The 23,530-nt window shown below is 39.3% G+C and overlaps 2 protein-coding genes across 2 annotated transcripts; both read left to right on the top strand.

The window, feature by feature from the left end:
* The first annotated feature begins 870 nt into the window (after positions 1–870).
* Positions 871–3,627, top strand: LOC111347574 (uncharacterized). The gene is made up of 4 exons (XM_022954807.2): positions 871–968; positions 1,621–1,665; positions 2,204–2,536; positions 2,718–3,627. Exons 2-4 carry the CDS (start codon positions 1,626–1,628, stop codon positions 2,996–2,998), a joined length of 654 nt encoding a protein of 217 aa, XP_022810542.2. The 5' UTR covers positions 871–968; positions 1,621–1,625; the 3' UTR covers positions 2,999–3,627.
* Positions 3,628–3,702: 75 nt separating this feature from the next.
* LOC111347572 (uncharacterized) lies at positions 3,703–23,154 on the top strand. The gene is made up of 20 exons (XM_088748171.1): positions 3,703–3,785; positions 5,911–5,982; positions 7,089–7,160; positions 7,463–7,534; positions 7,649–7,732; positions 8,279–8,347; positions 12,983–13,054; positions 13,553–13,624; positions 14,189–14,260; positions 14,708–14,779; positions 15,395–15,460; positions 15,793–15,864; positions 17,447–17,467; positions 17,786–17,860; positions 18,336–18,407; positions 18,678–19,638; positions 20,145–20,226; positions 20,319–20,387; positions 20,687–20,974; positions 21,429–23,154. The coding sequence occupies exons 1-20, from the start codon at positions 3,703–3,705 to the stop codon at positions 21,545–21,547; spliced, it is 2,565 nt and encodes an 854-aa protein (XP_088604297.1). The 3' UTR covers positions 21,548–23,154.
* The last annotated feature ends 376 nt before the right edge of the window (positions 23,155–23,530 follow it).

A 23,530-nucleotide genomic window follows, 5' to 3' on the forward strand; every position in this document is an offset into this window, starting at 1 on the left:
AATTATATCAAACTATTTTCAGTAAAAATTTTGACATGCGGTATTATGCTGACGGATATCTCTGTACCTTTTATCAGATCAAGTCGTACAAACAACCTAACATCTGCTTCTTTCCTTTATGTTTTGTTCGTTTTTTTGTTTTTGTTTCGTTTAACTTGAGTCCCTTGAAGACTGCGCCTGGCATATTACAAAACGGGATTCTCACATTGAAATCTCAACATACAATTTCCTTCCGTATCAAAAATGGGATAAAACTATTCGCTTCCGCACATTAGTGCGTACAGTTTAGAGCATGCTTGCGACAATGACCTAATTTTTGGTTCTCGATTTGTTCCTTGTGGCGCGATAACCATTAATGCTTAAAGGCTATCTCAAAATGCAATGGCTCGAAGTTATCTTCCGTCACTTTTTGAACATCAAATTCAGCTTTGCATTTCTAGAGCTGAGCAGTACCGACTTTATCATCTTAGGAAGATGTTCGGCTCCTGTTCAACTTGATTTTAAAAAAGTTCTCCATATTCAATTTCTATTCAATTTAAGTTAAAAAAAAAAAAAAAGGAGCAAAAGTACAAAGAGCCGAAAGTAGCCAATAAACATTTACACATATAGCAACCGATGATCACCATCTTGATGTTAAAATATTTAATGGGATCCTAAAACAGGCATTTCGCTACATCTATTTTCGCAAGTAATCTTTGTCAATGGCCCTAAATGTTAATTCCTGGAAAAGAGCGCAATTTTTTATTCGAAAACAACTTCTTGTCACACTTAAGTTTCCAACTTCACATGAATAAATAACCATAAAATAATTGGAAGCTTCTTGCTATATCACATGAAAGTGACACCTTGTGACATCTGTCAGAATTATCATGCACTCTAAGGGATCTAAATGAAAATTTTCCGTGCGATATTAAAAGTCACTGAAACAGCACTTGCTTGGAATAACTCGTGAGATATTTTCCCTTCAGGTAGACCATTCTGTTGTTATACGTGCTCCTTTGGTTTATCAGGTTTCACCAAGACAAGTTGGTAAAGTCATTCGTACAGAGAGAACCAGACAATGATGCTAACATTTTAAAAATCGTGTGTGAATACTATAAGTTTTGATAGGTTCGAGTGAACTAAATAAGTTTGACATCTGTTCTTCCCATATTTTTATCAGGCCTAGAATTTTTAACATTTATTTGAGCAGAAACAAAAAAAAATTTACAACATCAGAGTATTTGATAAGGCGCATATACATACAAGATAACGGTGGATGCAACAATTTCGAGTACCAATAGCTCAGAGAATTTAAATTATTCAAAATTTCTTAAAGTTGAAATTGACCTTTACGTTTATAACTTACGTATCATGCTTACCGACTTGTAACATCTGTGACGGTTGCATTAGTGACTTTCTGAAAAATGTGTCGATGAAATAAAAGAAGCGAAAAGCAAAGAAAACAAAGGGAAAAGAGAGATATGAAACATGTCGTCCACATTGCGAGTTGCCCCATTTTAAAGAGAAAAAAAATGGTTGAGATTTCTTAGCACACTTTCAACATTATTTTCAAACTGGGTGGTTTGTGAAGGGTTCAGGATATATGTAATTTACATTAGTTTTGTTTCCTTTTGTCAGGGAAGATGTCTATCGAGAGCATGTGGATTTTAGCGCTTGTTTTGAGTAAGTCAATTGTTCCTATTGTTCGTCAACATGGCAAAAAGAACTATTGATACTATCGCATCGATAAGTTATTTTTTATCAAAATTTAAGCATTAGGCGTTCTTCATGTAATTTTTCTGAAATTAGTAGTAGCCGAGACTTTGATATGCTTCTTAGTGGTTGACTTTAAACTTCAGCAAGACGACTTATTCGGTCGTTTTTGAAACGACACATGACGCTTGCGAACGTTAGCGAACCGGTAGCGGGCTAAACGACCATATGTCTCATTGTGCCTTAGCATGAAACAGTGGTTCACTTCTCACCTGGGTGTGTAAGCTTTTTTGAAAAAAACTAGCAAAGCGAAAAAAGATAAACAAATAGATTGCGATTACTTGAGAAGGACTAGGACAACTTCTGTTTTAAGCAAATAAAAATTGTTGGCAGGTATCATCGTTAAGGCCAGCGCTAACAGAGGCTTAAAATGATTCACAAGCGATGATTAATCATGTTACTGTATAGATTGTGTACTTATTCCCTGAGATATACGTATTTTATACAGTTGTAACTATCACGGAGGTCTACACCCGACAGAATATCTCAGACTTCGAGACAAGTCATCTTCTTCAAGTGGAGAAAGGGCAATATGTGGAAATAAGATTTAGCATCTGGAAGCCCTACCGGTTGCCTGGAGTACCTTGTGCTGATGAGGAGTATCTTGAGATCCTTGATGGTTATAATCAGTCTGCCAATCTACTGGGTGTATTTTGTGGAAGGATCACTCCTTATTTTACCCTGCGATCCAGTGGACATAATATGTGGTTAAGATTTTCACCTCAGCATAGATACCGGTTTCGGAATTCAAGCTATGAGGGAAAAGCAATAAATGGAACAGGTATAAACTTTTGCGTTCAATCTCATTAATTTTATGCCAGTACGATAGAGCGAAAGTAATAAGCAAAGTAGAGCATCGAAGCGTGGAATCTGAACGTCCGAGGCTCGAGGTTTTTTCTTCGTCCGAAGCTCGTGGCAAGACGAAAAAACACTTTTACTCATGTCTTTTTTAACGTCTATAGTTCTCGCAAACCTAACTGGCGTAGCACAAACTCAGTTCGTCCTGCTCGACCATTCTTCATCATTGTGGTGCCCGGCGGAAGGTGGACCAGCTCCGCACATTGTTTGGAGAATAAATGGCACTGTTGTGCAAAACAGCACTAGTGTAAGATACCGACTGAACATCACTGAAGAAGAAAGAATTGCAAACTACAGTTGTGAAGTGGACAGTAATGGTCTGTTGAAGAGGAAAAACATCACTCTTATTGTCGAGAGTAAGTCTGTCAAAAAATATTTAGGTTAATGTACACGTATCTGTCCCGCGTAGTTGCCCTTCTCTACCCATTTGCTTAAAAGCTTTGTACAACCCTGCCAGGAAAGCCTGCTACTACTTTGAATAAGATTACATAATTTACAGACCAATTGCGAAATAACCTCTCACTCAAAACATGTAAAATAACCAACAAAACTTCTACTCACTAAGATCACGTCGCAATCCGAAATAGTCCACAACAGATAGTTTACTGCCTAATTAGGATGGACGGGCGAATTCATAAAAAACTTGAATTCAATGCTCGAAGTCGAAAAGCTGCGAAACCAAGAGACTTCAGTTTTATGCTTCCTCATAGCTCACCTGTAAAATCACCCCATCCAGCGCGAACCATTTATAAAATTTTGACCATTTTTCATGCAACTTTTATGGTTCTCAGAAGTAAGCTATTGGTAAATCCTTCCATTTCGTAGAAAGAATATACGATATAAATTAAACGTTTTTGTAGTCTTTGTGGCTAACCTTTAAATCCCATGAAATCATTAAAATATTGGGCTTCAAAAGTCATTCAATAAGTACCTGAAATGTTCTGTCTGCTCTCATTTGATTTAACTGCTGAAATAAAATCAAAAGAAGCTAATTCAGGAAAACTGCTCACACATGAGATTCATTTGATACCCAGTCATTGTTTGTTAGGCTGCCCTGAACCTTGTCAATGCATAGTTCTGAAAGGTAACATGGAGGGCCTCCTATCTGTCGATTGTGAAGGGAAACAGCTAAAATTAATTCCACAGAACATTCCAAGAGCTACAGGAAAACTGTAAGCAATTAGGTTAAAAGATTTTATAACGTATAGCGAGGCAAGGCAAACACAACCAAGTCACATCACAATTAAGTGAATGATGATTAATGCTTGTTCGTATGCGATGGCGTGGGTACTAGTAATATGATGACCGCTGACTTGAAACGGAGCCTAGGCAATATCACAAGACGTCAGGGGGTATCCGGTCAACAACACAGGCTCGAGCGTGTGAGGTCTAGTATTTAGCGAGATTAGCGGAAAATAAAAAGGGTTGACATTTAAAACCGAGATATTTTGTTGTCATCAAAGGCATTTTCCTATTTGCAGAGTTTTTAAGGAAAAAATTAAGTTTCGAAATTTTTTAGCGGGTGTGCAAAGTTTTTGGATGTTGTTCTGTAAAAGAAAAGCAGCATGGAAATCGACGCCTCGAAGCAAAAGAATAGGAAATCAACCCTGCAAACGACTCCAAGTCCGTTTTCCGCGGCCAAACTAAGCGCTTGCGCATACGTTATTTAGTCCTGTCATATCACAACTGGACCAATTCCTAACTTCACAGCTATATTTTCCTGATTTATCAATTGATTGTCAAAAATGCATTTCAGGTTTGCAGCCGAGTTAATGTTTTGATATGTTATTTTATAACAGGAACTTGTCCAAAAACAATTTAAAGAACTTATTAACGGGGATTTTCAGCAACAACCGCAAGCTGCGATACCTGTAAGGAGCTTTTCACTAGCTCAAAAACCATTTCCGATGTGTAACGCTTTTTCTCACTTCTGCTGAGAAAGGGAGACACACTAGGACTTTTGAGACAATAAACTCAGATACATCGATTTTTTAAGCAACATCCTATCGTACGCAACATCTCTGATGTTGACTCCCGAAAGGTCTCCTTAGATCATCCGTCTGCGTGTACGTCTTCGTGGCCTGATACTTTTATTTATCCAATTTTGGTTATAGAGATTTGTCCGAAAATAAGTTGGAGACACTACCGCCAGAAATATTTTATCATTTGTGGAGGCTCAGAGGCCTGCAAGTATTCTTCTTGATACATGTGTCATTCTATATTTGAAAATCTAAATTGAAAACTTTCTAGAATAACGTGCGTCTTTTAACTGTTGAACTCTTTTTAGGGAAACAAACCTCAGTCAAAAAAAATACCTGAACTAAAGCCTAGTACTGCGCTATTGAGAAAACTATTAAAATGTTGTTCCTTGCTAAATAGTTGCGTCGCAAAATAACCCTAAAATAGTCCCATGAAGCCATCTAATACTTGTAAAAAAGGGAGCATATTACACTTCCTTCTCCGAAAGTGAGTCGGCCGTTTCAAAAGCAGGAAAGCAGGGATAAAAATAGAAAAAATCAACCGCGTAGAAAAGAAAAGAAAAATTAATGGGTAAAATTATGATCATGAAAAGATTAAGCCGTGCTAAACAAGATGGGCTGGCTACAAGAGCGAGCTCATGTGTGACCAAAGGTTTTCGAGCTAATATACAGGTTAGAAATTTAATATAAATTTTTTAGTTTTGGATCACTTGAAGTAAATACTCGTTGCATTACTTCACACGTCTGTAAGTACCAACCATCAAAAGTCTCATGGTCTTTTTACTAGTTAGTCGCAAGAATTTGGTGTTCAATCATGGTAACAACTTCTACCTGATAAGTTTGAGTATTCTCATTACCTGTTTGCTGGATAATTTATGGATACTATGAGGAGAACTTACAGGTTAATCACTTGTCGGAGTTAAAGCGTCAAAAATATATTTATTTCTCACTCCCTTATAATGTGCATTGATTTACAATCAATTTAGACTACTTGAACATAATTTTCCCTCGAAATAATTATCAGTGAGCTGATATTATCACTAAATTTGGCTTTTCCCTGATGCTGCTTCTACAGTGACTTGTCCTATAACAACGACAACAGATATTTGAACAGCAACAAGTTAAAGAGCTTGTCCGCAAATTACGCTTCCTTCTTTATAAGTGAGTCGGCCGTTTGAAAAAAAGAAACATAGGGATAAAAGTAGAAAAAGGAAACACAAAAAAGGGAAAATAGAATTGAAAGACGGAAGATAAAATCAGAAAGAGCATAAATGCCAATTACATGGGTTTTGTTTTTTTGATCACTTAATTTAAATAGGGACCTATCAAGCAATAAGTTAAAGGACCTGCCTAACGGAACTTTTACTTCGCTGCACGACTTAACACATCTGTAAGTACCAACCATCAAAAGTCTCGTAGCCTTTTTGTGGATGTCCGTTATTACTTGCAATTTCTTTTCATACTTATTTTGTCCTCAGTATTGATTCATGTCATTTCTCACATCTTGGTCCACTTTGGAATACAACAATGGAGCATTCCTAGTTTGAAAAATATTTATCTCACACCCTTATAATGAACATTGATTTACAATTAATTTAGACTACTTGAACATAATTTTCCCTCAAAATAATTATCAGTGAGTTGATATTGTCACTAAATTTGGCTTTCCCCTGATGCTGCTTCTACAGTGACTTGTCCTATAACAACGACAACAGATATTTGAAGAACAACAAGTTAAAGAGCTCGTCCGCAAATTACGCTTCCTTCTTTATAAGTGAGTCATCCGCTTCAAACAAACATGAAAAAGAAATCACAAAAAAAGGAAAATAAAAATTGAAAGGTGGAAAATAAGCTCAGAAAGAGCATAAACGCTAATTACAGGTCTTTGTTTTTTGATCACTTGATATAAATAAGGACCTATCTCATAATAAGCTAAAGGACTTGCCTTCTGGGGCCTTCGATTTGGTGCACTACTATCAAAAAAGGGAAAATGAAATTGAAAGCTATAAATAGGGACCTATTTCATAATCAGTTAAAGGACTCGCCTTCTGTGGCCTTCGATTTGGTGCACTACTATCAAAAAAGGGAAAATCAAATTGAAAAATGGAAGATAAGATCAGAAAGAGCATAAATGCTAATTACAATTTTTTTTTCATCACTTAATATAAATAAGGACCTATCTCATAATCAGTTAAAGGACTTGCCTTCTGGGGCCTTCGATTTGGTGCACTACTATCAAAAAAGGGAAAATGAAATTGAAAGCTGGAAGATAAGATCAGAAAGAACATAAATGCTAATTGCAAATTTTTTTTGATCTCTTAATATAAATAAGGACCTACCTCATAATCAGTTTAAGGACTTGCCCTCTGGAGCCTTCGATTTGGTGCACTACTATCAAAAAAGGGAAAATGAAATTGAAAGATGGGCGATGAGATCAGAAAGAGCATTAATGCTAATTACATGGGTTTTGTTTTTCGGACCACTTGATATAAATAGGGAGCTATCCAACAATCGGTTAAAGGACCTGCCTAACGGATCTTTTAATTCGCTGCGCTACTTACTTCGTCTGTAAGTATCAACCATCGTAAGTCTTATAGTCTTTTTGTTGACGTCAATGAATTATTTGCAATTCAATTTCATTCTTATTTTGTTGTCTGTATTGGCTCATATCAGTTTTTTGATCTTAGTGTATTTTTGGAAAACAACAATGGCACATTCCTAGTTTAAAAAATATCTATTTTTCACTCTCTTATAATGTGCATTGATTTACAGTCAATTTAGACTACTAAAACATAACGTTTCCTTGCAATAACTATCAGTGAATTGATATAATCAGTAAATTTGCCTTTCCCCTGATTCTGCTTCTACAGTGACTTGTCCTATAACCTACTGGAGCAATTGCCTTTAAAAGCTTTCCATAGTAACACATTTCTATTCGAGCTGTAAGTAGAACTTCAGTCTGTTTATAAGCCCTTAGCCACAAAAACAAAAAGGAATACCTCCAGAGTGTAACTAAATTTGTTCCAAATCGTTTTTAATTGGTTTGTTGACAACAGATTTTTGAACAACAACAATTTAAAGAGTTTGTCCAAAACTCAACTGCCTTGCCGGGACCCCTGTAATAGCACATTTCAAAATTTGTAAGTACGATGTGTTTAGAATTCTAATTAGTAATTCTAGTAGTCACCGTATTTCCTTCAATATGCACCCAAGCTCTAATAAGTGTCTTTCTCTGTATAATTGCACGCTACCTACAGCAGAATAAGTAAAGCTTAGTTCTTACCAAGTCCTCCCCCCTCTCCCACCCCCACGATTGAGCACCCTCGTTTTAGCTGAAATTGTAAATAAGAGAATATGTGGTGAACCGACTTTGAAGTTCCAAAACTAAAACTGGAAATAAATACCCTTCGCTGTAATGGCAATGAATATTTAAGTAATTCCGGGAAATTTAATTGTGGTCAAGAAGCAATATTGTTGCTTTATAACGATAAATGAACTATGAATATGATATTTCCCTACAATTATAAAGGGCTTGTTCGCTTCGAATCTTTCGCTCTTAGCGTAAACTGCAGTGCTAATATAAGACAACCTGCAGCTATTTTTTTGGCAAAATCAAATCTCAGAGAAAAATCAAAGAAGATGAGAAACTGGAGACTGCCTTAAAATAAATGCATTTTCTGACACAGAACCCTGGACTTCAACAAACTGGAGACGCTGTTATCTGATCTATTCGAGGGCCAAGAGTTAGTTGACCTGTGAGTAACATCCTCTGAAGGTCGCCATGATGACTCCTATTTTCTTGAGCTAGGCTACGATGTTCCCAATGGACAACAGTATCCGCTAAATACGTGGGACTTTTCCCTTTCCTTTATCTTCCTTTACAATTTTAACCTTGCTGAGTAAAAAAATTACCGATTTTTCTAAAGCATAAGAACTCATGTAAATAGCAAACTAAAACGGACAATCAGCAGGTGCTGAACAGAATCATTAAATATCAGTGGGAAAAAATGTAATTCTAGTTGTAGGTTGCCATACCCTCCTCCTTTAGTACAACATAGAGCACCCGTTTTTATTCGATTAAACTCCGAACTTCAAATTAGTGCCCACTAATGAGTCAATAAGTTCCGGGGCTCGATTAAGGGCCCCCCCCCTCCCTCTCCCACTCAAACTTGAATAAGCGCCCTAAAGGACGGTCACCCTCATCACGCAGTTCTAGATCGCCTAACATCTAAACAGGAAGGCTTTTGAGCCAGAGGCCAGGAGAAGAATAGTCTCCACGCGTTAAACTCCACTTTAAACTCTACTTAGCGCAGGCGAGGAGAAAAGTCCTATAGCGATAGATAAGGGGCGAAACGACGAGTATCGGGCGAAACGACAAGTATCGGACGGTACCGAGTCGCAGCTCCGACTCTGTATGTAAGTGGCTCAGGATATTGGTCACTCGCCGGTTGAGGAGGTAACAACAGCATTTGGCAGCACCCAGAGCGACCAAGCAGCCCTTTTTAGGGATAGCACTGTTTGCTCCACATGGAGAATGGCTTAGAAAAGGTGATACAAACCCAGCTTACCTCACACCCTTTCTGGTTGGCTAGCTGAGGTCAATGGATATCACACGCCAGCAGTGAGATAAAGGTGAAAAACATAGAGCATAAGACGACGAGTGTCAAGTTAGCTGCTACACTATCCGCACGATGCAAGACTTCGACCCAGCTGACTGACCATAGCGACGCACAGCTCTGTGGTACGGGAACTAGCCCGACCGTATATCGACAGTGCCCATTCTCAGCGCGCTTTGCAGAACAACGGTCACTCACACAACACGAAGCGGGATGAAACTCACGTTGCAAACGCCAGCACCTCCTGGACTACTTCCTCGTGCACCAAAAGGACCTACGTTAGGTGCCACACACCAGAGTCATACCCAGACCCGGCTTGGTCGGACCAAAGTTCGACTCAATATTAAGCCTGCAGTCAACGTCGTTAAGGGAAAAGGCCATGGGAACGAGGTTGCCCTTCAGTGAGGAAAAGAGGGGCACAGGTGAGGTAGCTTGACAGCAACAGGCTGCTGGCGATGAAAACTGAGTTTGAAGAGGAGCTCCAGACCAGACAGGAAAAGGAGAAACGGCCATTCGAGGAAACAGATCCCAAGCACCAGCGGCAGCTGAAAACCATTCTCCAAGAAACTGCTGAGCAGGTAGACGGCCCCTCCACCAGAAAGCACAGATACTGGTTTGACGAGAGTGATGCCGAAATCCAAAAGCTTCTCCAGGCCGAGCACGCCTGTCATACAAAGCTCCTCTGTAGGCTGGATGACCATGCTACCAAAGCAGCAGCCAGAAATGTACAGAAGGGTCTGAGAGAGATTCAGAAGAAAAGTACCGTTTTCCGCCGACATTGTAACTCCAAAGACTTCTAGGGCGCTTTGGGTGCTGTCTACTGCCCAACGCGCCAGGTTCAGGCTGCTCTACGCTTGTCTGATGGCTCCACACCACTGAATGATAGGGTCTCCATCCTTCATCGCTGTTCGCTAACCAGAGCACTACTTCGGTCTCTTCGGAGACAGAAGCTCCGTCCAGGAGGCCTCCATCGAGAAGATCCCTCAGAATGACATCAAGCTAGAACTAGATAACCCATCAACAGAGGCAGAGATCAAGGCGACTATCAACAGGTTGCAGGTTGCAGTCAGGCAAAGCTTCAGGCATTGATGGAATCCCGACAGCGGTGTACGTAGCTAGCAGACACTGTCGTTGGACGACTCACCACGGTGTTCACTTCCTGTTGGGACAGAGAAAAGGTACCACAGGAGCTCAAATATGCAATCATTGTCTGCCTCTACAAGAACAAAGGGGACAAATCAGACTGCTCCAACTACAAAGATATTACGCTCAACTCCATAGTGTGCAAGATACTGGCTAGAGTGCTCCTAGACCGGCTCATCCCTGCCATCGCCGAGTAAAACCTCTCCGACAGTCAGTCGGGCTTCGGCGCCAAAAGAAGCACTGTCGACATGACCTTCGTGAATTGCAAGTTACAGGAAAAGTGCCGAGAACAGAACAGATATACCTTGAACATTTATGCCTCTCAGACCTTTCTGTACATTTCAGGCTTCTGCCTTGGTAGTATGGTCATCCAGCCCAGAGAAGAGTTTTGTATTACAGGAGTGCTTGGCCTGGAGAAGCTTTTGGATTTCGGCATCACTCTCGACTGACACAGTCACTCCAGACAGCCTCTGGAAGCGTCTAAGAAACTGTACTGTCTTATTATACTTAAGCGTGCGCATGTTCCTACTTCAGATTTTGTAACATATTTTTGCGTATGTAGTAGGTCTTCACTAGATTACGCTTGTCCTATTTTCCATTACAGTTTACCAAAGTATCTCCAAGTCGAGCTTGAAAGTGTGCAAAAGAGGGCCCTCTCATGCATTTTTCTCAGGGTGCACTACCCGGACGCTCTTCAGTTAGCAGGGCTCGAGTCCATCAGGGCCCACCGGGAAATTTAACAGAACATCTTTTAAATCTATTGTTAATGATCCACGTAGTAAGATTACCAGCCTCCTGCCTCCCTCAGCTTCTAGTTCATATGAGCTGAGAAGGCAAAGGAGGTTTGCCACGCCTCTAGCAAAGACAAATAGATTTGGAAATTCATTCATTGTTAAGAGTGCGAGGGAAGCATTTAAGTGATTTTTAAGAGTAGTCGTCTTTGTAATTTTATTATAGGAGTAGTTATAGATCATTTCTTATTTCTTACTTGTAAAGAGACGCAATTCAGTTTTTTTACTGCAATGTATTTCTTAATAAACACAGTCCAAAAAAAAAAGAAGATCCTTGGCAAGCTAGGATACTCACCAAAGTACCTCACCATCGTTCAGCAACTCCACGAAGGCCCGTAAGGTCAGATCGAACATAGCGGCAACCTTCCCGACCCCTTCCCTACTGGAGATGGCGTGAAAAAAGGCTGCGTGCTGGCCCATAAACTCTTTGCCATTGTCTTCATTACGATGCTGAGAGAGGCTAAGGAAGAACTGACCAAAGGCATCTACATCAGGTTCCAAACCGATGGAAGCATTTTCAATCTCCGTCACCTCGCCCGAACCAAGACGATCGAGGAGCTGATCTTTGAGCTGCTCTTTGACGACGACTGTGCAATTCTAGCACACACAGGGGATGCCCTCCGGATAGTAGTTGACCACTTCGCAAAGTCTGTTCAAGCATTCGGTATGACCATGAACCTAAAGAAAACGGTTGTCTTATACCAAAATTGCCTGCGCGCAGTGTACAGCTCACCTCAGGGCACCAGCAACAGTCACCCACTTAACATGGTGGAGCTATTTTCATACCTGGGCAGTGTTATCTCCAATGTTGCCACAACCCCAAAAAACGTGGACCCCCGTCTCGCCAGAGCCAGCAGCTCCTTTAGTCGCCTCCAGCACAGAGTGTCGTAGAATCACTCACTTACGCCTGATGACCAAAGTCAGAGTTTACGTGGCAGTCGTCATCAGCACTCTTCTGTATGCTGCGGAGACCTGGTTGAAATTCTACGGAAAGTACTTACAGCTGCTGGAATGCTTCCACCAGAGGTGCCCGCGCTCCATCATGGGTATTCGCAAGGAGAAGTACCTCACCAATGTTGAGGTTCTAGAGAGGGTAGGACTGCCAAGCATCGAGGATATGCTGCTGCAGTGACATCTCCGCTGGGCCGGGCAAGTCTTGAACATCAACGACAACAGGATGCCCAAAGCCCTGTTCTTTAGTGAGCTCAGCAAAGGCAAGCGTGACAGAGGTGCTCCTCGCAGGCGCCACAAGGACCAGCTTGAGCGATAGCTGGCACAGGCTGGTGTTGACCACAAAGGCTGACAGACGCTCGCATCAGACAGGACGAATTGAGGTCAACCACCAAACGGGCAGCTCAGCAGTTCGAGTACTCCAGAGTGAGTGCTACTATGGTGAAATGCAAGCTTCGAAAGGAGTCGGCCAATCAAGCAACGTCCAGCAGCGATCAGAACTTACCCTGTCCCACGTGCTCAGGAATGTGCAGATCCAGAATTGGTCTCATTAGTCACCAGAAGGCAGGCCACCCTCTGCAAGGACCTTCTTCCTACTGATCTTCCAAATACGAAGAATCTGCCAACTCCCTCATCTGCTTCCCAGACGACTAACGACTGAAATTGAATAAGTACTAACAGGAGACTTCCCTGACCACTTAGTTTCCCTCATTCATAAATATTTAAAGGATCGCTTTCATGTCATTAATGGGTACACTTAAATTCTAGACCTTTTATTTTATTTTTTTTTAACAAATTAGAGAGGAACCTTCCACAAAGTAGTGGTGAATCTCATTTTCTATTGTGAATTCCTTCATTTAGTACAAAAAATGGAACTCTTTTATTACAGTTGGCTGGGAAACAACAACTTAAAGACATTACCTGAAGATCTGTTCAAAGGGCAAAGTATTTTGAAATATTTGTGAGTAGTAATGATGATATTTCGCAGCAGCAACCGCTTGAAAGAAAGCTATCATACCTTGTTCCCTTTGCCCAGTAACACGAGTACATACATTTGATAAAAAAAACTTACCTAAAAACAGTTGATCATGGTCACAAAAGACTGGCAGTGTTTATCAAGAGCCAAGTCTCTAGCTTACATAAATCACTAAGTTTTTGAAGAAAGTACAACATTGAGCGTTATTTGATTACAAGTCTCGGATCAACTTGGGTATCCGAAGGGATGAGAAGGGGTGCGACGGATTCCTCTGTACCCTTTTTATCATGGTGGTACATGTTCACAACTTTTCAGGCTTGTTCTTTAAAACTGCTTTAAATTAATTTTTCCGTGAGGATCAATCTGGGGCCAACATCTTATTTTTTCTTGTATTCTTTCCTATTCCTTGTCTGTTAAACTGATAATGTAAGTTTAATATTTCTTAATTTAAAACCCCTATCATCTTTTTCGCTATTCATGCAGGCGGTTGGTCGGCAACCAGCTAAAGACGCTACCTCTCAACATATTTCATGGATTGACTAACCTGGAGGAACTGTAATTAACTAAAGTTTATTTTCGCAAACCTTTTTTAAAAACCAGGTTAAGAATGAAATACATTTTTATCTTTAACGTGCTGTGTAAGTGCTCAATAAGAGCCTATTTTTATGGTGTTGGTCGTGCTAAGTAATAGTTTACATATTTTAGTTCAGCAAAGGGGTGTTTTAACCTGGAACATGGTTATTTCCACAACCTTAGCTGAAATGGTCATCAAAGTCCGGCGGTTAAGAGTTGTTTCAGTTCAATTTTTCGCCGGCATTGGCATGTTTGAGTGTCGTAAGCCACAAGACGCTAGTGGAGTTTGCCCATTGACAAGGAGAAAGAAGTTGGTTAGGTCACAAACTTGATGGAGTGAGGAAATATACCCCTTTTCATATTTACCTTTCCAAGCCAATTTACTTTTGGATTTTCTAAGACAGTAATGTTTAAGTAAGCATAAGTGATGAAATATACAGACATTTGAGCTTTGTTACGCTCAGTTCAATTCTTGTATTCTTTCTCTTTGTTTTCTTTCCTTTTCCGGTTTGAAATCAACACATTTCCGATCATTCTTACTCTCAGGGACCTGTCTTACAACCAGCTGCAAAACTTGTCTCGAGGCGTTCTAAGCACAAATACTGAGCTGAGAGAATTGTGAGTAAGGCTCGTATTAAAAACAACCAGATACAATTTTAAACTGAATCAGATACTGTTTAATTATACTTTATCTCTCGCTTATTTCAACTTCCGTTTGAGATCCCTTTAGAGCACAATTCAAGTATTGTTTTGTTATAAGGAACTCAGCAACTATTTTCTCGCAAAAATAGACTTTCGATGAATGAAAGTAGTTTGGCACTGCAGCCCGATTGCACGAAATTGTTTATTCTTTGCCTTGGTTGATGGTTTTTGGGCTATATTTCATAGGCGAAGTTTGCGTTGGTAAAACGTCTGTTCGGGAATAAATGAACTGTTAAAACTAATCTAATTCAGTACCAACCGGAAGGGTGAGGAAGGGAAGGGGAAGAAATGCTGTCCTTTGTTTCAAGTGGACGTATTGAGATATCTTTGACAGTTAGCTTCTATTCCAATTACTCTTTCAAGGGATTTGTCAAACAATGAGATTAAACATCTGCCTTTGGATGTCTTCGGCAACCTAACTAAATTGAAAAAGCTGTAAGTGGCATTCGGCTTAAATACGATTAAAGAATAAAGAAGTCTTACATAAAAGCCGCGCTTCAATTTACAAAGTTTCCAAAAGCTCAATTTACTATATACTATCAGAATGCTGATTAAATACGTTTGCCTCGTTATGATGTTGTTACTGCAACACAATCATGGATGATGTATGAAACAGTCCAACTAAAAATTTACTGTCTTATACAACTTATTCGATTTAGCTCAACAAACTAGTGGTCATATTTGAGCTCCAAGACAATAAGAGAGGTTTGCGTTTTAAAAAAGGGGATTGACTAGTGATATAGCCGACCTCCCACAGTCTGGATGCATTGCTACTGAGAATAATTGAGACGCCCAATTCCAGAGGGAGAACAAACAAATGGCTCTTTTTATCCCAATTCTTTGGGATCAGGTGCAAACACTTCATGTAACTTAATAGGAGGTGTCAAATTCCGACAGTCCTAATATTTCGTCTCACAATGTTTGAACCACTAGTATTTTGTATTTGAAACGATCTGGTCATTATCCAGATAGCAGCAGCAGAAACTATTTTAAGAATCCGTTAAGCTAATGTGATTGTTCTTTGTTTTCTTGCTAAACTTTTCCCTGCAGCTTTCTGTCTAGTAACAGAATTCAACGTCTGCCGCATTTCAACCATCTCTCCGAGATAGAGACATTGTACGTACATCAAGTTTGTAATGCAGATTGGGTCAATAGAAGGGTCTCGTATAAGCTGAATTAATTAAAGGAGGTCTTGGAGACTCTTCATCATTTTACCCGAAAAATCCTTTCTCGCATTTCTAAGTTCTTAAAGTATACAGTAGGTAATACCGTCAAAAGGGGATCAATAATCAATAAAGGATCAAATCCATTCGATTAGGCAAGACAAGTTTTAAATTTCATTAACGTTTCCCACCATCTTAAACTGTTATTAATGACTCCAGGCAATAACGGCAGCCCTATTAACATAGCCTGAATAATCACACATTTTATTTCGATTTATTATGTAGATATATGGATAACAACAGCCTCGCAAAGCTGTCGGCAGATCAATTCTACGGCCTGTCCAAGCTGAAAGACCTGTAAGTAAATGTACTGATTTTATTGATATACGCAGTACTTTGGCACTACATCAAGTCTGGAATAAATGGCTCGACGGAAAAAATATTTACAATCTAAGTAAACTTTCCTGACCTAGCGATACTCTGATTCAATAGCCCAAATTTCGACTTCGAAAAGAAAAATCCTGGCTTACGGTGGCTGAATACCCGTGTTTCTTTCACCATTTTCTCTAAAACCCTTGATCTCTCGGTCGCCAAAACTGGCAGCATGCAAGTTAGCAACACAAACTTTGTTTTTTCGACAGTTAAGCTGACGTATGTGCCGTTGCCATGGCGACATTAATAAGTATAGACAGGAAATTAAAATCGGTTTTGTTCATTTGTAGGAAATCTAGTCATTAGATTTTCTTTGATTTGCATGCAACCAGCTTGTAACGATACTCACAAGTTAACACCATTTTGCTAATAATTTAACAGAGAGATCTTTAATTATCCCTTGATGAAGGTTCATTCGATTATCTAGAATTTCCTTTGCTTAAAAGTAATTTTTTTTCGATACTCCAGTTACTTATTTCCTAAAGTACTTTCGTGCCAAATTTCGTGAAATTCTAATGGGTGGTTCTCAAGAAATAGGCATATTTCCGAGAAAGCAATTTTCCATTAAATCGCAATTTTTTTACTTACTACGCATGCGTTGCATTCAACTGGGTTCTTTCGGTAATGACGAAAAAGCTGAGAGTTGCTGGGTTCTTTGCACCGTTAACTTTTCTATTGAGAAAAATAGTACAGATAGTGTGGGTACGTGTTAGGTAAATAAAATGGCCGCTCTATTGATGGCATGTTTGTTTTTTGCAATCCTTGTGCGCGCGCTGAATTGCATCAGCAAAAGCGCGCGCGAAAAGTGTGTTAGGCAACCTTAAACTTAAACAAAGATTTAACACTCGAAATTACAAGTAACATTTGTACCATCGCACGAGGGGTTGGTTTGGTGAATCAACATTCTCCCCCACCCAACTCGTCTTTTTCTTAGTTTTTTCCCTCCATCAATCGAACTTGTTTTTCCAAAAGGATTTGTCTTGGAAAAGAAAAATACTGGTAAAGGAATAACAAGGGACTTTAGCAATCTTTTCCATCTACGAAAAATGGTTCATCGTATTCGTTAACCAATGCATCGGCGTTAGAGCAAAATCAATTGATTTTTGAAAGTAATCCTGGACTGCTTTGGCCTTGAATAAATTTGATCTGTGATTGGTCCACAAAACCTGCCCCATCCTCTTAACGAATCAGATGCAAAACTAAAAAAAAATTGATGCCCGGTCAATCGCGTTTTCCTGCTCTTCAGGTATAGTTTGCCGGTTTTCATTTTGAGTTCTCATTAATTTTGCTAATAATAAACCTTTCTTTCTGATTGGTCGATGGGATAACTTTGGCTGTGGTTTTTTTTCACACTCCATTGAAACCTGTTCTGTTGTTTACGGTAAAACGACAAAATAGCGTTGGGAAGATGTTTGAATAAGGCAACAGCAAATGAAATATTTACTTTATAACACAAGCAGGTGTATTTAATTTTATCTCCATCAATTTGTCATGTTTGCCACGCTAGGCGGTCTCCAAAAATATCTATGTAAGTACAGTTTTCTTACCTTTTGTTTGATTCTCGATAGTTAACCTTTGGAGGGGCAAAAAGGATCTCGGGAAGTTCTTACCAGAACATTCGGACAAAATTGACTCACTGAGAACGCGGGTTTGGACCTACGTTGTCGAAAGGAAATCGTTTATCTTTCTACGCTTCTGAAAAAAAGACGGTTCATTTTTTTTAAAGGTTCCAGTTATAAATCTACTGCAATAACATCCTTCTCTGTTGTCACCCCCAGTGTAGTTTTCCATATATTGTGACACCTGTCTGTCAATCTAAGACTTTCAATGTTCTCTTACCTTTCAGGAGGTTTCATTTCAATAAAATCCGCGAGATGTCCAATGAACAATTTAAAGATGTCGCACCAACTATACGATTCCTGTGAGTATGCAAAAACTGTTATTATTTAAGGCGTCCGGAATTTTATAAATTATGTCCTTACTTACAGTAGAAGTTTGATGTAGCATGATTTTAGGCGATTCAGCATATTGGATTATGTTTTAAATATTACTTTGGAAAAGTGTGATTACGTTGGTACCAGAGGCCGTGGTGAACTGCTCGCTCGTGTTCCAACGTTCCCGGAGGTCTCTCACTCCTACGATTTAAAACGTGTGGGTATCACCACGCTTGAAGCACGACTGACTATTGCGAGAATGGTATACCCTCTCCACTCTCTTAGGCTTCAAAGCGCACGAGAAATTTTACCAAGTCTGTGAGTTCCTAGGGACCGGCGAGTTAGTTGGTTCAAGGGAGTGAACGCCCCCAGAGGAGATTATCACATCAGGCTGGAGAAGAACTATGTCATTATAAAATGAGTAGGGATTACTAAGCTGTATTGGTTTCTTCTAATCTGCAGATACTTTCATTACAACCGAATGCGCAGGCTACCAGAAGGATTCCTCTCGAATATGCCATATTTAATAACAGCGTGAGTGAATTAGAATACTCTGAAAGCTTGGTTTAAAGCGATTTAGATCTTTCATCCACCATTGTAAGACTACAGAGCACTAAAATTTTCTTGTAACCGTATCAATACACTCGATACTAAAACAAAACAGAACTCTTTCTCCTTTAAAATCGAAACAAAAGCAATTATCAGGTTCCTTTTTTTTAATGTTCATTACAGCAACTCTTCTACCATCTCTAGACCAGGTTTTACCACTTTTGATATTTATTTGAAGTGTTTTTTGAACCGTAGGACTGTAGACACCAACATGATGTGCTGTCAATTAACGAAAGAGGACGCGGATTCCGATTATGTCTATGTGGACAGCTTTGCCAGTTGTGAGACAATGTTCAGAAATCGAGCCCCTAGGACATGTATCTGGGCGATAGGAATCATGTCTCTGGTTGGAGCTATATTTGTCATCACATGGCGAATGGTCTTCAGGGAGAAAAATATTGTACAGCCAATCATGTTGATTCACTTGGCGGTATCTGATGGGTTAATGGGTATTTACCTCATCACCATAAGTTGGAAGGATGCGATATGGGCAGGCCAATATCACTTGCATGACTATAGCTGGCGAACAAGTCTTGCATGCCAGATAATTGGTGCAATCGCTGTGTTATCAAGCGAGGTCTCACTGATGCTTCTTTCTCTTATCTCTGCTGACAGGCTGAAAAATATTGTGTTCCCTTTCCATGTTGGTGGACTAACCAACAAAGCCACTCATGCTTTGTGCTTTATTATCTGGATTATCGGTTTCATAATTGCTTTTCTTCCCACCATTGGCATTCAGTATTTTAGAGCCCCTGCTGGAGATGATCACTTTTACGGCAAATCTGTTGTGTGTCTCCCACTTCAGCTCTCTAATGATAAGGCACCTGGTTGGGAATATTCTGTTGTTGTCTTCGTTGGCTTGAATTTGACATTTGTTGCCTTTGTCGTCTTGGCCTATCTTGCAATAGTTATAAACAGATTTCAGGTCCAGGCAATGTCAGCCAACACCCAGCGAGAGACAGCTCTTGCCAAACGGGTGTTTTTCATCATCCTGACTGACTGTGTCTGCTGGATGCCCATTATTGTGATTGGACTCCGGTCCATAGTGGAAAAGTCGTTCAGTACACCAGGAGATCTCGCAGTGTGGATTGCAGTGTTTGTTCTTCCACTCAACTCTGCCATTAATCCGATTCTATACACCTTGTCCACAACACAGGTAATCGTCATTCGAAAAGTTATAAATACTTTAATATGCTATTAAAAAGAAATAAAGCTTACAGATTTGTTATTTCATTTACCTTGGCACAAATTTCGTACCTCTTACACGACGTTTAGAATGAAATAAAAGATGGCAGTTTAAAATGACCAACTCTGGAGCAAAAGACGAAATAAAATATGTGGAAATCAATAAGCATTAAGGATTTAACCAACAAAATGTTGCAAGATTCCTAACAGAATGTGAATCGAAGAAAGCATGGGGTATGTAAGAGACTGCACATTTCTTTTGATCTTTGGAAAATATCCTTGCGCAAGTGTTTGAAAATGGATCACAGATTTTCAGAAATGACAAGTAAAATACTTTATCATGAAATGTACAATTTGAGTTTCACAATCTCAAAAACAGATGCATTTCAACGAAAAACTTTAGGATTTAGGATGTAATTATCATAAAAGGAAAACTCTTAATTCAAAGTAAACAAACCTTTTCTGTTACAAATACAGGTTCGAGACGTTCTAAAAGCAAAATGGCAACAGCTGTGCCGTTATTTCGTGGCAAAGTGTGGTCGAACCAAGAACGGAGAAGGTATGGCAACCACTGATGTTTGGCTTTAGCTGGTTATTATACTCAATAAATTAGATAGAAAATCGATTGTCTAAATTTTGTCTTTCATTAAGGGGGGAGACATACAGGTACTGTGCAGACTTTGGCGATGAGGGCACTAAATACTGCTGGAGGGGAGGAGGGTATGTGAACTAAAGAGAAAAAGAAACGATTTTCACTTCCGTTTAAAGTTATGCTGTCTAATTCAGTCAGTGTTATTTGGTTTTACACCACCAAACGTTGGCCACTACGTTAGCTAGTTGTGGCCTTTTCTTTTGGCCTCTGTCCTTCACCATAATACATTTCAGTAAGCAAGAACCAGTGCAACTTCATCGGTTTTTGCTCTGTGACGATGTTCTTTAATTCACTTGTTTACTTGGTAACGAAAGAAAAGTACACATCCCACATTTACTAATATCTTATATTTGCATGTTCCACACAGGACCAAACAAAGAAGCCTTGGAGGAACCTGAAAAAGAGCAAGCGGAGGTTCCCAAACATGAGGACCCAAGGGTAGAACATACTGAACCCCAAGATAAAGAACCACAGGACATAAAACGCAAAAAACCTCCCAAGCCAGGACAGCCAGAAACTGAGCCTTTTGAGTCCAATGAGCAAATCACAGCGCAGCCGAAGAAAACAAGGACTGAAGATCATACAAAGTCCCAGAACGATGCTGCTGCAAATTCACAGTATGAGCAGCAACATGCAGATTTTTCTGGGGAAGAAGGTATGGTTTAAGTTACTTGTAAAATTGTTTAAACGTTTATCCCCATTAATCTGTTCATGTTGTCCTTCAGCAGCATTGTTGAAATATATACAAATTAATCGAATGAAGCCTTACACTAAAAAGTAAACTGTTTCACAAATCCGAGCTTTCGCCGATCGACGAAAGCTCGGATTTGTGAAACATTTTACTTTTTACAGCAGTGTAAGACTTCATTCGATTAATTTGTATATATTTATCTCCATTATTTAGCCGAATATCAACGATTCAGATCTATTTATGAATTCTCTTATTCATAATTACGCAAACGCAGGGTCATTACAACAATGTTGCCTAGAAACACGTTATGGTGTAACTTGGAGCATCTTGTTCCATTAAAGTTGACAAAAAATTACTCAGGCAACCTGCTAGAATTTAAAGTCGTAAATGTTGACGATTTTGTTCCATTATTTAACAGAGCAAAACCAAGGATTAGACGATGACAATGACCGCTCAGAAGCCCAAGAAACTGCGGAAGCTCCGCAGACAAAAACTGATGGGGAACTCTCCGAGACAATGATGGACACAGCTCTGTAGTCAGTAACTACCTCAAGTTACACCTGAATGAGTTGTCCCCATAAAAATTACGTACTCTGTGTTTGCTGTATACCAGGTTTCGCCTCAATCTTAGAGCTTAATATTCATTAAGTCATCAGGCTCACAAAAGATTAACAGTCCTCTGAAACATAAATCTTTATCAGTGTGTTCCCTCTGAGGGTGTCCCGAGGCAGAGGTTCCTCGGAGACTCCGTAGTGATCAGATTTCTTGATTCTCAATAAGTCCTTCAAATAATTTCTGAGACGCGTTCTACTTGAATGTGTAACGAAGGAAATTTGCACTGAGAGAAGGAAGGCAACCAAAATTATCTTTTCCATTGGATACAGCAGGATTGCCCATTAATAACTTTAAGAAGGTACCAGAAGTTATTGAAATACCCTTTTATCCAATCTAAAAATCTTGTCAGCGAAAAAGGCTTCTTAATGTTTCATTCCCTCCAAAGTCTTCAAAAGCGCAGTGTTTGTTCTGCAGCCGATTCCGGATCTCGACCAAAGGTAGCTAGGAGTTCAAAGATGATGTTTGAAGCAACATCCTTTAAATGCCACTCTTTGTTGCTCACTTTAACTCGACATTCATCTGTCATGAGTACTGCTGTACAGCTAAGTTAGCACTCTCGCAACGGAACTCAAACGTAGTTCTAAAACTCACAATAAACCGAGCAAAGTGACGATGGTAACGAACTGCAAAGTTTAGCTGGAGTCTTGGCGTCCTACGAATGTTGAAATTTACCAATCCTCACCCCTTATAGTGGACAGAAAGCACAGGATTCTAGTAAGCGCTTCTGATTGACAACAGTAGTATAAACTATGAGTAAATATTTAAGGCGTACCAAAAAAAAAAAAAAAAACAAAAGAATGATGAAAGAATCCACTCATGCACCCAAGGTAGCGTTGGGAGACTTGCAATAATGTTCAGTGAATTCTGAACAGCCGTAGAACGAAACTGTGCGTACTTAAAAGGCTATGTAGGAGTGTCCTTAGATAGAGAGTAGAATACATTACCCTTACTGTATTCAAAATGTTAGGAAGCTATAAATGGCGACAATGAATAACAGTAGTTAAGTATTAATCATAATTACTCAACTTCACCCACCAAACAAAGCATGTATGGGCAAATTAGAAGGATCATAGTAAAGTTAAGTGAGTATTGGAGTAGCCGTCTTACGTAACAAAAAAAAAAAGTTTTAAACTCTGTGTTTAAAATAATGTTCTTAGATAAAGACGATCAAGAATGTTGCTCATTATTCATTAGTTTCAGTTTAATTTTTAAGTAACTCTTGGTGGCCACACTGAATAACAGTGCTCGGCCATATTACATATTTACTCAACTACATACAGCATACTAAGCAGGGTGTGAAAGTCAGATATTGCATTTTTGTCTGGCCCATTCATTTATTCTGATTTGTTGTTAAATTAAGATAAGTTTGGTAAAGCTTGAACAATCCTAACACATTAGAACAGAACAAGTCATGCACGTTGCATGTGCCCGGAATTACCCACCAGAGAGAAAATCATTAAGGCCCCATAATGGAGATTTTGTCAAGCTTCTTTAACTGATTCAATAAATAAAGATTTAAAACAAAATGAGACATGAGAGATAATTATATATAAACAGGCAAAAATGGAATATAAAGGAGGCGATCTAGGGAATGTTTAACCTTCCTATACAAGATATATCTTCCAATATTTCTGTCATCATGTCATTCATATTTCCTTTCCTTTATATGCTTCCGTCAACCAGAATTGGAATAACATCTCGTTACATCGAAATATTGTCAGGACAATTGAAAAAACCCCTTGATCAACCCTGACTCTTGAAAACACAATAAATTCAACCGCCAAAGCTCTTGGGAAAAGAGTTATCAGCAAAGTCTGTTGAAGTACATTATTTTCTATGCCTGGGTGGATTTAAAGTCACGGTCCAGCAATCACTCCAAACTTCTTTGGGACAAATAGGAAACAA

Source organism: Stylophora pistillata, chromosome 1 (assembly GCF_964205215.1).
Source record: "Stylophora pistillata chromosome 1, jaStyPist1.2, whole genome shotgun sequence".
In the NCBI taxonomy this organism is placed as follows: Eukaryota; Metazoa; Cnidaria; class Anthozoa; order Scleractinia; family Pocilloporidae; genus Stylophora; species Stylophora pistillata.